The sequence below is a fragment of the Erythrolamprus reginae genome, chromosome 2 (genome assembly GCF_031021105.1).
Source record: "Erythrolamprus reginae isolate rEryReg1 chromosome 2, rEryReg1.hap1, whole genome shotgun sequence".
In the NCBI taxonomy this organism is placed as follows: Eukaryota; Metazoa; Chordata; class Lepidosauria; order Squamata; family Dipsadidae; genus Erythrolamprus; species Erythrolamprus reginae.
Genome location: NC_091951.1, coordinates 298,161,873 through 298,174,951, shown reverse-complemented (window position 1 = coordinate 298,174,951; position 13,079 = coordinate 298,161,873). Strand labels below are relative to the sequence as shown.

The following is a 13,079-nucleotide window of genomic DNA, read 5'->3' as shown; positions in this document are numbered from 1 at the left end:
AAGTTGATAGAAGGGAAAAGACAGAGCAAAAATTTGAACAGCAATCCACAGACAGATGTAAAAGAATGAAAGTGGCAAATCTAATTCATTAAAACATTAATCACAAGTAGTCCTTGACTTACAACCAGTCACTTATGCCTGGTCAAAGTTATAATGGACCCCCCCAAAGCTACTATTGACCCAGTTTTGGTTTCCAACAGCTACAAACATCCCACAGTCACATGATCACATATTGTGTGGCTGGAAATTGCCTCAACTTTGCATTTCTCCTGCAAAAAAACCACCATAGAATTAAATAAATGACCCTGGCATCTGCTTATTCATGATTGGCACAAAAAATAATGATAGCAAAACTGAATCTGGTGACGTGAGCACTTTGACTTATGACAATTCCAGACACTATTAGAAATGTAAGGTGAAGACTACATGTAATGAACATACATCCCTAACAACACAATACACTGACAATTCTGCTGAGAATCAGAATATAAATTTAATATATTGCTATTATTATTATTATTATCTAAGGTGATGTTAATTGACAAGGAAAGGGAGTTCTGAAGAAGGAATGTTTGTTTGAACAAAACAAGCTTCACTACTAAATAGAAAAGGCTATGAAAAGAAATTTGCTTCTAAATTCTTGCTATTGCTATATTTTATAGCCTATAGTGTCCTTTGTTTGGATTATAGTCATCCACCATAGTTTTAAGCATTCTTGCAAGAGCTTCCATCCATCACAAAATTGATCCCTATTCCTTAACCTATTCTTTAATATGTAATGTAATCAATGTTGATGCATCTAGCAAGACTTTGCCTGTTTAGAAATATCTGTAAATAACCTAGTTAATATACTTACATTGGTAAGATGTATCACTCCTTTAGATGTAACAGAACAGCCCATAAACCCAACATACTGTAGCTCAGGACAATGTTCAGCAAATGCTTTAACAGATTGATCAGTTACCTAAATAAAGAGAGAGAAAAGAAGTTTAGATTATTCTGAATTAGAAACATAGAAGACTGACGGCAGAAAAAGACCTCATGGTCCATGTAGTCTGCTCTTATACTATTTCCTGTACTTTATCTTAGGATGGATATATGTTTATCCGAGGCATGTTTAAATTCAGTTACTGTGGATTTGCAAACCATGTCTGCTGGAAGTTTGTCCCAAACATCTACTATTCTTTCAGTAAAATCATGTTGCTTCTGATCTTTCCCTTAAAAAGAATTTTAAAAAGAAAGAATTCTAAAAAATCAAAGAAAACAGTCTAAATAAATGCATGATGGCTTGCAGGATATTTTTTTAAATAACAGCATTAAAAATGAACCTTAAATACATGTTGATAACAAAGAATAAGATTTAAAATTTTCCTCTTTCCTGATAAATATCAGTAAAATACACAGAATCAAAATAGAAAAATTGGTTGTACTTGTAAGTATAATAAAATAAAAATCATTTCTCCTATTTTATTGAATCTTAAACTAATAACCAGAAATTACTAGCCTCTTTCAAAGCTGGCAGAACACCAGAACATTTAAAACACCTAAACATTCAATTTTTTTAGAATCCAAAATATACTGAAGGCAATGCACATATACTTTTACAGTTAATTTTGAGAAAGGATAAGCAATCAAAGTTCTTGCAGGCAAACTAGATGAATTTGCTTGCTTTTGGATGTACCTTTGCATGAAGGGATTCTTTTGAGCTTTTGAAACCCATAGAAGGTTCTCAGTAGCTGGAATTCTGCTACCCACAAGCTTGATCCATGCCTTTCCTTGCTCCTTTGGGTGAGCATGTCAAGGCACCTATGTGACAATTCTAATTGTGCTGGGCTACCAATCCTTTCCAAAGCATGTTAGGTTTTCAAACTGAAGAAGGCTTTGAAAGCCCTGCATGACTTGAGAAGCTTTCAAAGGCTTCGGGAAAACTCTTGAGGAGATCCCAAAGGCTGCAGAAACCCTACACAAACAGGCTTCAGGAAATAAAGCCTAGTGTGTCTAGAGCTATCTTCGATTGGTTGCATAGATCTCTGCACAACAGAAGAAAAATACCTGAAGAAATGTGGTGTGTGGTAAATTCTCAGCTCTGTATGATAAGGGCAACATACCGTTGCCTAAGGCTGCGATGCCAAGGCATTATTTATTTATTTATTTTATTCAATTTTCATGCCCCCCCCCCTTCTCCTTAGACTCAGGGCGGCTTACAACATGTTAGCAATAGCACTTTTTAACAGAGCCAGCATATTGCCCCCACAATCCGGGTCCTCATTTTACCAACTTCAAAAGCATGGAAGGCTGAGTCAACCTTGAACCGGTGATGAGATTTAAACTACTGACCTACAGATCTACAGTCAGCTTCAGTGGCCTGCAGTACAGCTCTCTACCTGCTGCGCCACTCCAGCTCTATTTGTAAGTGCCACAGCAGAGCTAGGACTGAAGCACAGGCTGGGGGCAGCAGCTGCAACAGTCATCGCTTCAGGCAGAGTTCAAAGCTTCCTTCATTCACTTGGTGAATAGTATTTAAGTTCTTCAAAGAGATATTTATAAGAATCATCACCAGCTAGAAAAAGGTTTTCCCTAAGTTGGATTTTGAAGATGAAGGGAAAAAGAGCATTGATACTTTTTGAACTTTGGTATTAGATGGGATTCTTGAGAATAATGTGGATAGTCAAGAAAATAAACAACTGGTTCATATGGTAAGTTAATGTAGCTTTTTCACTTTCAATACATGTTGAAAAAGAAAATCAAATTACATTTACTTAATTGCCCATCTTTTTTCAGTTATATCACAATTATCTCAAAAAACCATCTTTAGTATTGACCAACGGCAAGCATAACTGCCCACTATAGTATCAAGTAAGTTTGATCTTTTGGAAAGAGAAACACAAAAAGCAACATGGTAGCCAGGGCTTTAAATGTGACCACAAATCCCTTTTGTTGACCAGGCTCTGTGCAACGCCTAACTTAGAAAAATAAAAATAAGCATTCTTTATTTTAAAACAAATAGAAAAGTTGGCCTTCAGCAAAAGCATAGCAAAAGCATCTAGCATCATATTTATTGCCTTTGTCTCCATAAAAAGTAAAGAATTTCTTACCTTAGAGACCCACAATTTGTAATCATGACCACTACCAGCAACTATTTTGTGAACAGGAAACCCTATCTAAGTGACCATTTTGTAAGCGTGCCTATCACTATATGCTCCCAAATCCTAAATATATTCTCAGCTCAAAAGGATAGCCTATTCTTAGCTTACCACCCCAGGAGTGCCAAGCTCATGGTGTCACAGCAGCATCATGGGACGTATCGGGAGTTTTTTCCCTTTGCTAAACCGGGCAGGGACAGAGCCAGCATGCGACGCATCCTGCCTATGTCCGTGAGTTTGACACCCCTGGCTTACCAGATACACCTGCATATCAATAAAATAATTCATTACATTTTTTTTCTTTTGTCTATTCTTGGAAATGCATTTTATTTCATCTGCTTGTATTGATCTTTATGCTAAAATTATCCATTTAGTTTAATTTTTAAAAGTATAGCACTCTTGCATTTTTAAAAATTATTTATTTATTTATTTTAATGTATTTATCTTTTAAATAAAATTTATGGGCAGCCCCTCTTACTTAAGTTAAGCTACTAGGATGGCTTACAATATTAATATAACAATGTTGTATATTTTACTATTTAAACATGGTAGAAATTTCAGCTTTTCATAGCATCCTATTAATACCAAATATAATTTTGTACAATTGGAGTTCTTGGGCTTTTTTTTTTTTTGACTAGCCAGAAATAAACCTATAAACTGTAAATATTAGTTCCTTGAGTAAAGAAAAATAGTCTAAAAGTCTCCAGTCAGCACTTGCAGTCTCCATGTCAGCATTTCTTACCACTTTAATATAAAAAATTAATGTATTTTCACAGCCCAAGTACCTCATATAGCAATGGATATTTTAACTCTGTACTGTCAAGTAAAATACCAGGGGATTTACTAGATTTCCAATGTATCATCTTTTTATCTCCTAAATGTAATTTGGAAACTTCCAACTGACAATATAATTTTTAAAACTTCAAAAAAATTTAATGAAGGGAGACTGTTATGAAAGTAAATTGGTAACTCTCTGCAAGGACTGAGACTATTGGGCTTAATTCTGGAGTAATTCTTTTAAAATTTGGCTACAACTTTTCACTCCAGTCTTTGGCATTGAAAATATTTACTTGCTATCTTGGAATAAGAAGCCTGGTGACTTCACCCCCCCCCCCCCGCCCAAAAAAATCCCAGAGTTTCATTACTTTCTAGAAGTTGCATATTTAAGGAGTTGTTTCTAATTTTCTGTTCAAGCACGATTTCCTTTTGCCAAGCAACAATCAGATCCCTCTAATTCCTACTGAATTTTAAGTGGAGAACTACTAATTGTTTAAAAAAATAAAAAGGGCATAGTTATCTTTGACATAAAATAAAGCTATGTCCAAATGTGATTTTTAACAATGAGCAATGCAAAATGAAATTAAGACTCCATATTTACTTTATATGATTTTAAATTATTTTTGTTCTTTCATATGTATACCCAGTGATACAGCTCAATTCTAAGAAACAAATATACAGATAAAATAATTTTATAGACAAATAAAGAATTTGCCTATAAATTCTCCAATATTTCTAAGCATCTGTCCCGTGCTAACAGCCTTTAATCGTACCAAGAAATCCAGAAATGTCTCAAATTATATAAACTATAGTTAAGTGATATGTTCATTTATTTTATTTCATTGTAGCTGGACTCTAAGTGAGCTCCATGTATGTTATAATAAAATGATTATTGAGCATAACAATTACCTCCAATAACAGTTGCACCCATTAAATAACCATACAGGTTAGGGAGAATTGAAGGGAAGGGAAGGGAAGGGAAGGGAAGGGAAGGGAAGGGAAGGGAAGGGAAGGGAAGAGAAGAGAAGAGAAGAGAATTCTTTATTGGCCAAGTGTGATTGGACGCGCAAGATATTTGTCTTTGGTGCATGTGTTCTCAGTGTACATAAAAGAAACGTGTGTCAAGAATCGTGAGGTACAATACTTAATAATTGTCACAGGGCACAAATAAGCAATCATTAAACAATCAATATTAATATAAATTGTAAGAATACAAGCAACAAGTTACAGTCAGTCATAAGTGGGAGGAGATGGGTGATAGAAACGATGAGAAGACTAATAGTAATAGTAATGTAGCCTTAGTGAATACTTTGACATTGGTGAGGGAATTATTTGTTTAGCAGAGTGATGGCGTTCAGGAAAAAAATTGTTCTTGGATCTAGTTGTTTTGGTGTGCAGTGCTCTATAGCGTCATTTGGAACAGTTGAAACAATTTATGTCCAGGATATAAGGGCTCAGTAAATATTTTCACAGCCCTCTTTTTGATTCGTGCAGTATACAGGTCCTCAATGGAAGACAGATTGACAGTATTTTTTTCCCAGTTCTGATTATCCTTTGAAGTCTGTGTCTTTCTTGTTGGGTTGCAGAACCGAACCAGACAGTTATAGAGGTGCAGATGAGAGACTCAATAATTCCTCCGTAGAATTGTATCAGCAGCTCCTTGGGCAATTTGAGCTTCCTGAGTTAGTGCAGAAAGAACATTCTTTGTTGTGCTTTTTTGATGACGTTTTGATGGTAAGTGTCCATTTTAGTTTTTGAGATATGGTAGAACCTAGAAATTTGAAGGTCTCTACTGTTGATATTGTATTGTCCGGTATTGTAAGAAATGGTAGAATGGGAGGGTTTCTCCTGAAGTCTACCACCATTTTTATGGTTTTGAGTGTTCAGTTCCAGATTGTTCCAGTCACACCACGAGGCTAGTTGTTCAACCTCTTGTCTGTATGTGATTTCATTGTTGTCTCGAATGAGATCAGTCTTAACAGAGCATGAGGTGCCTCAAAGAATGGGAGAGGTCCTGGGAGGTCTACCAAAGACTTAGGTCCACTTGTCCAGGCCTCTTGCATCTCTTGAGAGACAACATGTGCTCTTTTTTCCATTCCTCAGAATCTCCACAGGCCTTGGGCCGGCTTCCCACCTACTTCTCTTCAGTTATTTTTTGAAGATCTCTTCAGCTCAGGAGTTCAGGGTAAGAGGAGGCCCTACACAATATTTAGGGGGTGGAGAGGAAGAAAATAGAGCAAACAATCCAGTGGGATTTCTGGGTGGAAAATATGATTGTTTAACCAGTTTCTCATCATTCGGATGTATTGAGGCAAAATTGGCAGCCAGGTGGCAAAACCAAGTTTCTCCAAACAAACTTTTGTTTAAAGTTTAGCTCCAGAAAGCAGTTTCTCACAAGGAAACACACAGGATCATACAAGATATTGAGGAACTCTCTAGGTATCTTGATAGAACATTGGGAGTTGTAGAAGACATTTACACTCATAGCCTCATATGGAACTGGGACATTGGGTTCGCCTAATCCACTTCCTAGATCACGTTGCATTGGAGACATTTTAAAGTATATAGAGGTTTTCCCAGCAGCAGAGCATTTTAAACTTCGCAATGTGTGCACTTTTGACCCAAGGGAAATATTATTCAGGAGTGATACTATTTGTTAGATCTGGTTGGCTTTTTTTACTCAATGTCATTAGTGGAAAGTAGTCACTTTTCAAATGTGGCTTTAACTCCAAATTGAACAGTAAAGATGTTGTGTTATGGGAATACACAGACAACAGTGATTGTCTGACATTTTCCCAAAAGATATTCAACCGTGCAGCAAGGAAGCCATTTAATATACATGAGTCCAAGGAAAGAACCACTTTAAAGACCAGCCAAGAACACTCTGGTCTGCATTTTAAATGGAGAGGCATAGATATTAAACATAATTTGCATCTCTTTGAGATATAAGCAAAGAAGTTCTACCAAGAGTTCCAAGGGCAGAAGGGATATGCAGGTTTTTTTTTTACTCACTGCTAATTAGAATAGCTATATTCCCTTCAGATGTCTTTTCTGAGATGTCTACAATGGTTAATAGTCAAGTCACTTGCAGAAGAATATGAAAATCAGATAGATACTTGAAAAAAGATGATCTTTAAAACAGGCAAAACATTCTGCTACATTCCAAAAGTAAATTGGCAGTTTCTTCAAAGAGATTATGTGATACCTTGCTTATACAATGTTCTACTTCAAACTTTTTAGGGAAGTCATCCTCAAATAAACCTTATCTAATTCATGGTTAATGATGCAGTCCTACAAGTCAAGATGTACAAGTTGAAAAAGAATCTTGGATGTGTTTAAGCCCTAGGGTTCTGCTTCCTGATGTTTTTGCAATGGCTCATATGCCTTGTCAATCATCCCAAATTTTCCAATGTTATAGGATTTCAGCAAGTTTCAAAATTATTATTTATACTTAAAAAGAAATATTTCAACATGTACTTTTCCACTTCGTGGAAGTCACACATTTGCATAACCTCAAGGAGGATGTGTTTAAAAGACATTCATGCCAACTTTTGCATTACTTAGAGCAGGGGTGGCCAATTAATTTTGCCATAGGGCCACATGAGAAATTGGGAGTTTTAGAGGGCCGGACTAATATAATTAACTCAGTTGTATATACTGTATATTATTGGGTAGAACTGCGTTAATTATATTATAATTATAAATTATAATTATATATTATATTATATTGTATATTATATATATAATTATATATTATATATTATATCTTGAACACCTGGTTCTTATCGAGAAAAGTTATATATTATATTATATATTATAATTATATTATAATTATATAATTATAAATTAATTGCCCACCCCTGATATATAGTATACATATGCTGGTGACAGATGCTAAATGAAAAAAGTTGAAATAATTTGGTCATTATCACTTCCCTATAATTCCAAATTATAAAACATTATGATCCTGGAAAGTTCCTTTATCCAATTTTAAGTTAATAATTCATTCAATTCATATACTGCTACCTGATTATTTCATTTTTTTAAAAAAAATTCTAAAGTTGTCTAGTTTCTTTCTACTTCTATTTTTATCTATCAAGGAACTTGTTTGCTTTCCATAAAAGGGGAGAGATTCATATTTAATAGTTTAATATTTCCAGAGTAATACCATTTCTCCTACCTTCCTTCCTCCCTCCCTCCATTTCTCCTCCCTCCTTCCATTTCTCCTTCCTTCCTTCTTTCCTCCCTTCCTTCTGTGCTTCCCTTCTCTCCTTCCTTCCTTCCTTCCTCCCTCCCTCCATTTCTCCTCCCTCCCTCCATTTCTCCTTCCTTCCTTCTTTCCTCCCTTCCTTCTGTGCTTCCCTTCTCTCCTTCCTCCCTTCCTTCCCTTCCTCCTTCCTTCCCTCCATTCTCAGCCTTCCAATTCTCTCCCTACTCCCCAACCTGATTCCCCCCCACTGGGGATGGGAGTGGCTCCGCCACGAATTTCCAAAGAAGGTTAAGTCAACTTACGGGAAAGGTGGAGAGAGCGAGGCAAGAGCTCCAGTGTAGGTAGCGCCGTCAGCCGAACAACAAGCACAACGCAACTGCTGCTTTTTCCCTTTTTGCTTCTGTGCGCAGGTGGCGAGGCCGCGCTCATGCACGCGCACAGGTTGGACCAACCTCCACAGGCTGGTCACAGACAGTGGGCAAGCCGCATCTTGGCCCCAGGCCTCATCTTGCCCAGGTCTGGCTTAGAGCAACAAAATCCCTAATTGTGTCCTTCAGATATCAGCCAACATAATACCTTCCCTCAAATGTAAATAAGGAAATGCAGTCATTTAAAACAACTTTTCTTTGTTCTGATGACAACAATGAAGTTATACTTTATGAAGATACAAAATATAACCTCTTATTTAAATTATTATATTGCTTTTGTGCCAAATATTGTTTATTGTAGATTGTTAAAATACTGCTTGAAAAGCATAATATGTAAAGTTCCCTTGGAGTACAATTATATGGAAACCTGCTAACTTTTGGGATGGTAGAAAAATTGTTTTAAAATTAAATTGCAGGTGGCTGGCAGCCCTGTGTTCAAAATGATCTACAGAGACTTGCAAGCAAGGTATATGATTTATTCACCATGGAGTTGAGGGACACAATACCTGTAAAGTGAATGCCTCAGTTAACACAAACACTTGGTGTAGTTATATTAAAAAGTACATACTTGTTTTAAGTATTCTACGTTCTAGTTTTGCTTACATAGTCAAACCATACAATACGTTCAAAATATGAAATATTATCTGTTATTTTCTAATTTAATTCATCACTTGCTGACCTAAAAATAACATGTTGCCATGCAGATTGAGAATTCAAGTGTTTATGTTACCATTTAAAGCCCTTGGTAGAATCCAAAGAGATATGTATTCCCCAAACTTATAAAAATATGAATACAATGACTGTACCTAAATATATAAAAATGCTTATATATACAAAAAATATTTTTTTAATTTCCAGTGAATGGCTAAAATTCCTTTTTATGAGCTATGGCATCCAAACTGGCAGAATTAGGAGCAAAAAGTATGGAAAGAGCTAAGGAATATAATTTGCAGCCTTACATGAATATACAATTGTTATTCTTCTTTTTAAAATGTTTAAAGTAAAAGCTATATTTTGCAACTTAAAGGGAACTAAGGAAATAGAACAAGGGAATCAAACTTTGTGATTACATCAGACTACTGTATAGTAGTATACAGTATTTAAAGTCAAGGATTATCCAGTGAGTATCTGAACTGAATCAGCAAGTGAGTTCTGATGCTTTATTTGCATGCAGTTATGAAAAATCCCATATAATAGCATCAAATTTCTGAATTAGAAATTTGCACCAAAAAGATTGCAAATCACTAAATCATTTCTGATTTTGCCTGCTTTCATCCTTATATCTTGCCAACAGTGACTTCTTATAGAGGTACCTCTGTATGAAAGAATGAGGAACATAACTTTAAAACAATTATGTTAGATATTGTTAGAACATCTGTGCAAACACTTCACTGCTGATCTGAAAATTGTCTTCTTTCAACAAAAGAACTTCAAAAAGAGACAAAAAACTTCTAAAGGAAAAAAAAAAGCACTAGGATTCAATCAAAACTAAAGCTCTCTTTTGCAGTGGAAGTATTAAAAAGTCTGGCAAAGATAAGGCACTTATTTTATCAGCTATTGCTGGTGATAAAAGTGTTTGTACTTCTCTGTAGGAAATTTAGATTAAAAGGCCACAGTGGATATCACTAACTTTTTACATTACTTCTACCTTAAAAAAAACAGTTTGTTACAACATGTAGGAGTCCATTCCTCTCTGGGAGTTTTTCACAGGTAAATTCAGACATCTAGATACCCCCTTTTTGTTAACTGAGAAGTGCAACCCAAGTACAGGAGATGTTTCATGAAAGAAATTTCTTGTAGATGTTTCATGAACAGAATTTCCCACAGATGACAGAAAGGCTACTCTGACCGAGTAAGGAGGTAGAATACTACAGAAGGGACTTGTGGAAATAATAAATTTGGGGAAACAGAGCGAGTTTATGGAGGTGGAATGGATGGCAAACCAAGATGACCCTAGACAGCATGGGTTGTTGAAGATTTGTAGTTTTTAGGTGAGCTCAGGATGAAATTCTCAGGATGAGTAAAAGCCTAAAGACTATTGGAAAAAAAGATATACCTGGAAGAAAACAACTACCAAGCCAGAGGGAAAAAAATCAACCACCATAATTAACCCTTTCTTATACCTAAGTAAGAAATGAGGGGAGAAAATAGAAGTACATTGGTATTTCTACTTAAGAACTTAATTCGTTCCGTGACCAGGTTTCTTAAGTAGAAAAGTTTGAAAGTAAAAGCAATTTTTCCAAAGGAATCAATGTAAAAGCAAATAATGCGTGCAAACCATTAGGAAAGAAATAAAAGCTCAGAATTTGGGTGGGAGGAGGAGGAGGAAAAATAATAATAATTTAATAATAATTTATTAGATTTGTATGCCGCCCCTCTCTGAGGACTCGGAACGGAAGAAGAGGAAGAAGAGGAGGACAGTCGCTGCTGAAGGAAGGGGAGGGGAGGGGAATAAAAAGAAATCCAAAACTTTAAGGCTTAAAAAAAAGGGGGGAACTCTGAGGAAGCGAGGAGGAACAAGCGCCTCCCATAAACCTGGCATGAGGCTGCCACCCATACACTGTGCCAGAGAGAGAAAGCCAGGGGATGAGGGGGGTAACCTCCCGCTCCTTTGACCGAAAGGTGGCTGCTGCTGCTACCGGCTTCCTCTTCCTTCCCATGCTGAAGGGCTCCCCTCTTCTCTTGTTCACTCGCTTTGTAGCCGGCGCCTTTCCTTCCCTGTGCTAACTCCTCAGTTTGGCAGACGCCGAGTTGATGCGGCTGGAGCGAAGTGCACCCTTTGGTCTTTCCGCACTCAGACGCTCCAGGAGGCAACAAAATGCTTTGTTCGCTCTGGACTGCCAAAGCCTCCTTAAGCGCCATAGAAAGGCTCCTCTGGCAGCCCAGAAAAGCCTGAGATGGCCAGGATTAAAGGGGGAATGGCAGGAAACTGGCCTGGTCTTTGTGCCACTCTCAAATTTCCTGGGAAATTTTTCCAGGCTCGGGTTCTTAAGTAGAAAATGGTTCCTAAGAAGAGGCAAAAAAATCTTGAACAGCCAGTACTTATCTAGAAAAGTTCTTAAGTAGAGGCGTTCTTAAGTAGAGGCACCACTGTACCATCATTAGTGTTAGCTGACATATCTGCACATATAATGAGACAGGCTTTACTAGAAGCAAAAGGTTTTACATATTAACATATACAGTAGAGATCCTTTATTTCATAGTGGTTTTGAATACTTGCGTTTCCCTATTGCTTTCTCTGCTGTCTAACAGTAAAGCAGGTAGACAAGATGGAGAATTGAGTTTGTTATCTAGTTGTAAATGCCTCTTGCAAAATAATACAGATTAAAACTGATAATTTAGTACAAGCCTGTTTTATTTGCTTTGTTAAGAAAACCATCCAAATATGTTTTGAATTTTTATTGAAATTGTCTTGTATTATAACTTACTAAGCATAAACTAATTTATGTTGCCGCAAATCCATGTGGATAATAGTTTATAAATATTCTTAAAGAAATTCACAAACTCTAAATAAGAGTTTCTTAACTTGATAGAAAATCTTTTAACTTATCATTGATAGATGAGGGGGGGGTATAAATTTGAATAGAATAAATACAACTTTTCACTATTTTGTTTTATCCATTTGAACTTATTTTTCTAAGACAGTTCCATAGATTTCACTAGACATTTTAGAAGTCCATGGCGCAAAAATATTAAGAAACCTATGCTTTAAATTAACATCAGAATAAAGTGGTATCTATTACCAGTAGTTAATTTTTTAAAACAACTAGATGTAGACAAGTATTGTTTTTCTTAGCTTTAATTTCCCTAATGGGAAATTTCTGAAAACCTATAATTGATATTTAACAATATTTTATAGTAGCTTTGATGGAACACTCATTATATTATGCAAAGTGCCATTATTAAAACTAGTAATAATATTTTTTTAAATATATAAACTGTTCATTAGTATTTGAAAGTGTCGATATCTACTTTTAGCAGTTTCTAATTATTTCATCTATTAAAACTATTAAAACTCTTCTTTTCTATGAACCATTCAAAACTACTTATATCTTAAGACACCTATAATTTAGCATAAAATATAATTAAAGAGTAGTAAAAATGTTTACAATTACCCCATAAATTTAAAATTATTTTTTTTAAAAAACAACTAGCATATTGTTTAGACAGCATTTACTTTAGAAATAATAATTAATGTAGTATGAATAATATACATTTGAACAAAAATTAATGCACTAAATGGTTGAATTCTCACTTCTTTTTCCGTCACTATAGTTTCTAAGCCCCAACGGAAAGTCTTTCCTCTACAGGTAAGAGGTCACAGGCTATAAATTCTAGGATAGATTACTGACAATAATAGGAAAAGGATTTAAGAAATTCTACTTCTGTTAGTATTAATCTTTCTATATGTATTCAAATATTCACATACATCCAACTTATTGTTTCTGCCTGTACACTGAAATAAGTATAAATATTTGTACACATGCACACATATTTACAAGCACAGGGGTTATTAATGAT

General features: G+C 35.6%; 1 protein-coding gene across 1 annotated transcript in view; it reads right to left on the bottom strand.

Moving 5' to 3' along the window:
* The window catches only part of FBXL17 (F-box and leucine rich repeat protein 17), a 155,392-nt gene that overhangs the window by 105,369 nt on the left and 36,944 nt on the right, over nucleotides 1-13,079 (bottom strand). The window contains exon 5 of the mRNA XM_070742950.1: nucleotides 857-964. Within this exon, the coding sequence (XP_070599051.1) occupies nucleotides 857-964 (108 nt within the window). The remainder of the gene's footprint in view (nucleotides 1-856; nucleotides 965-13,079) is intronic.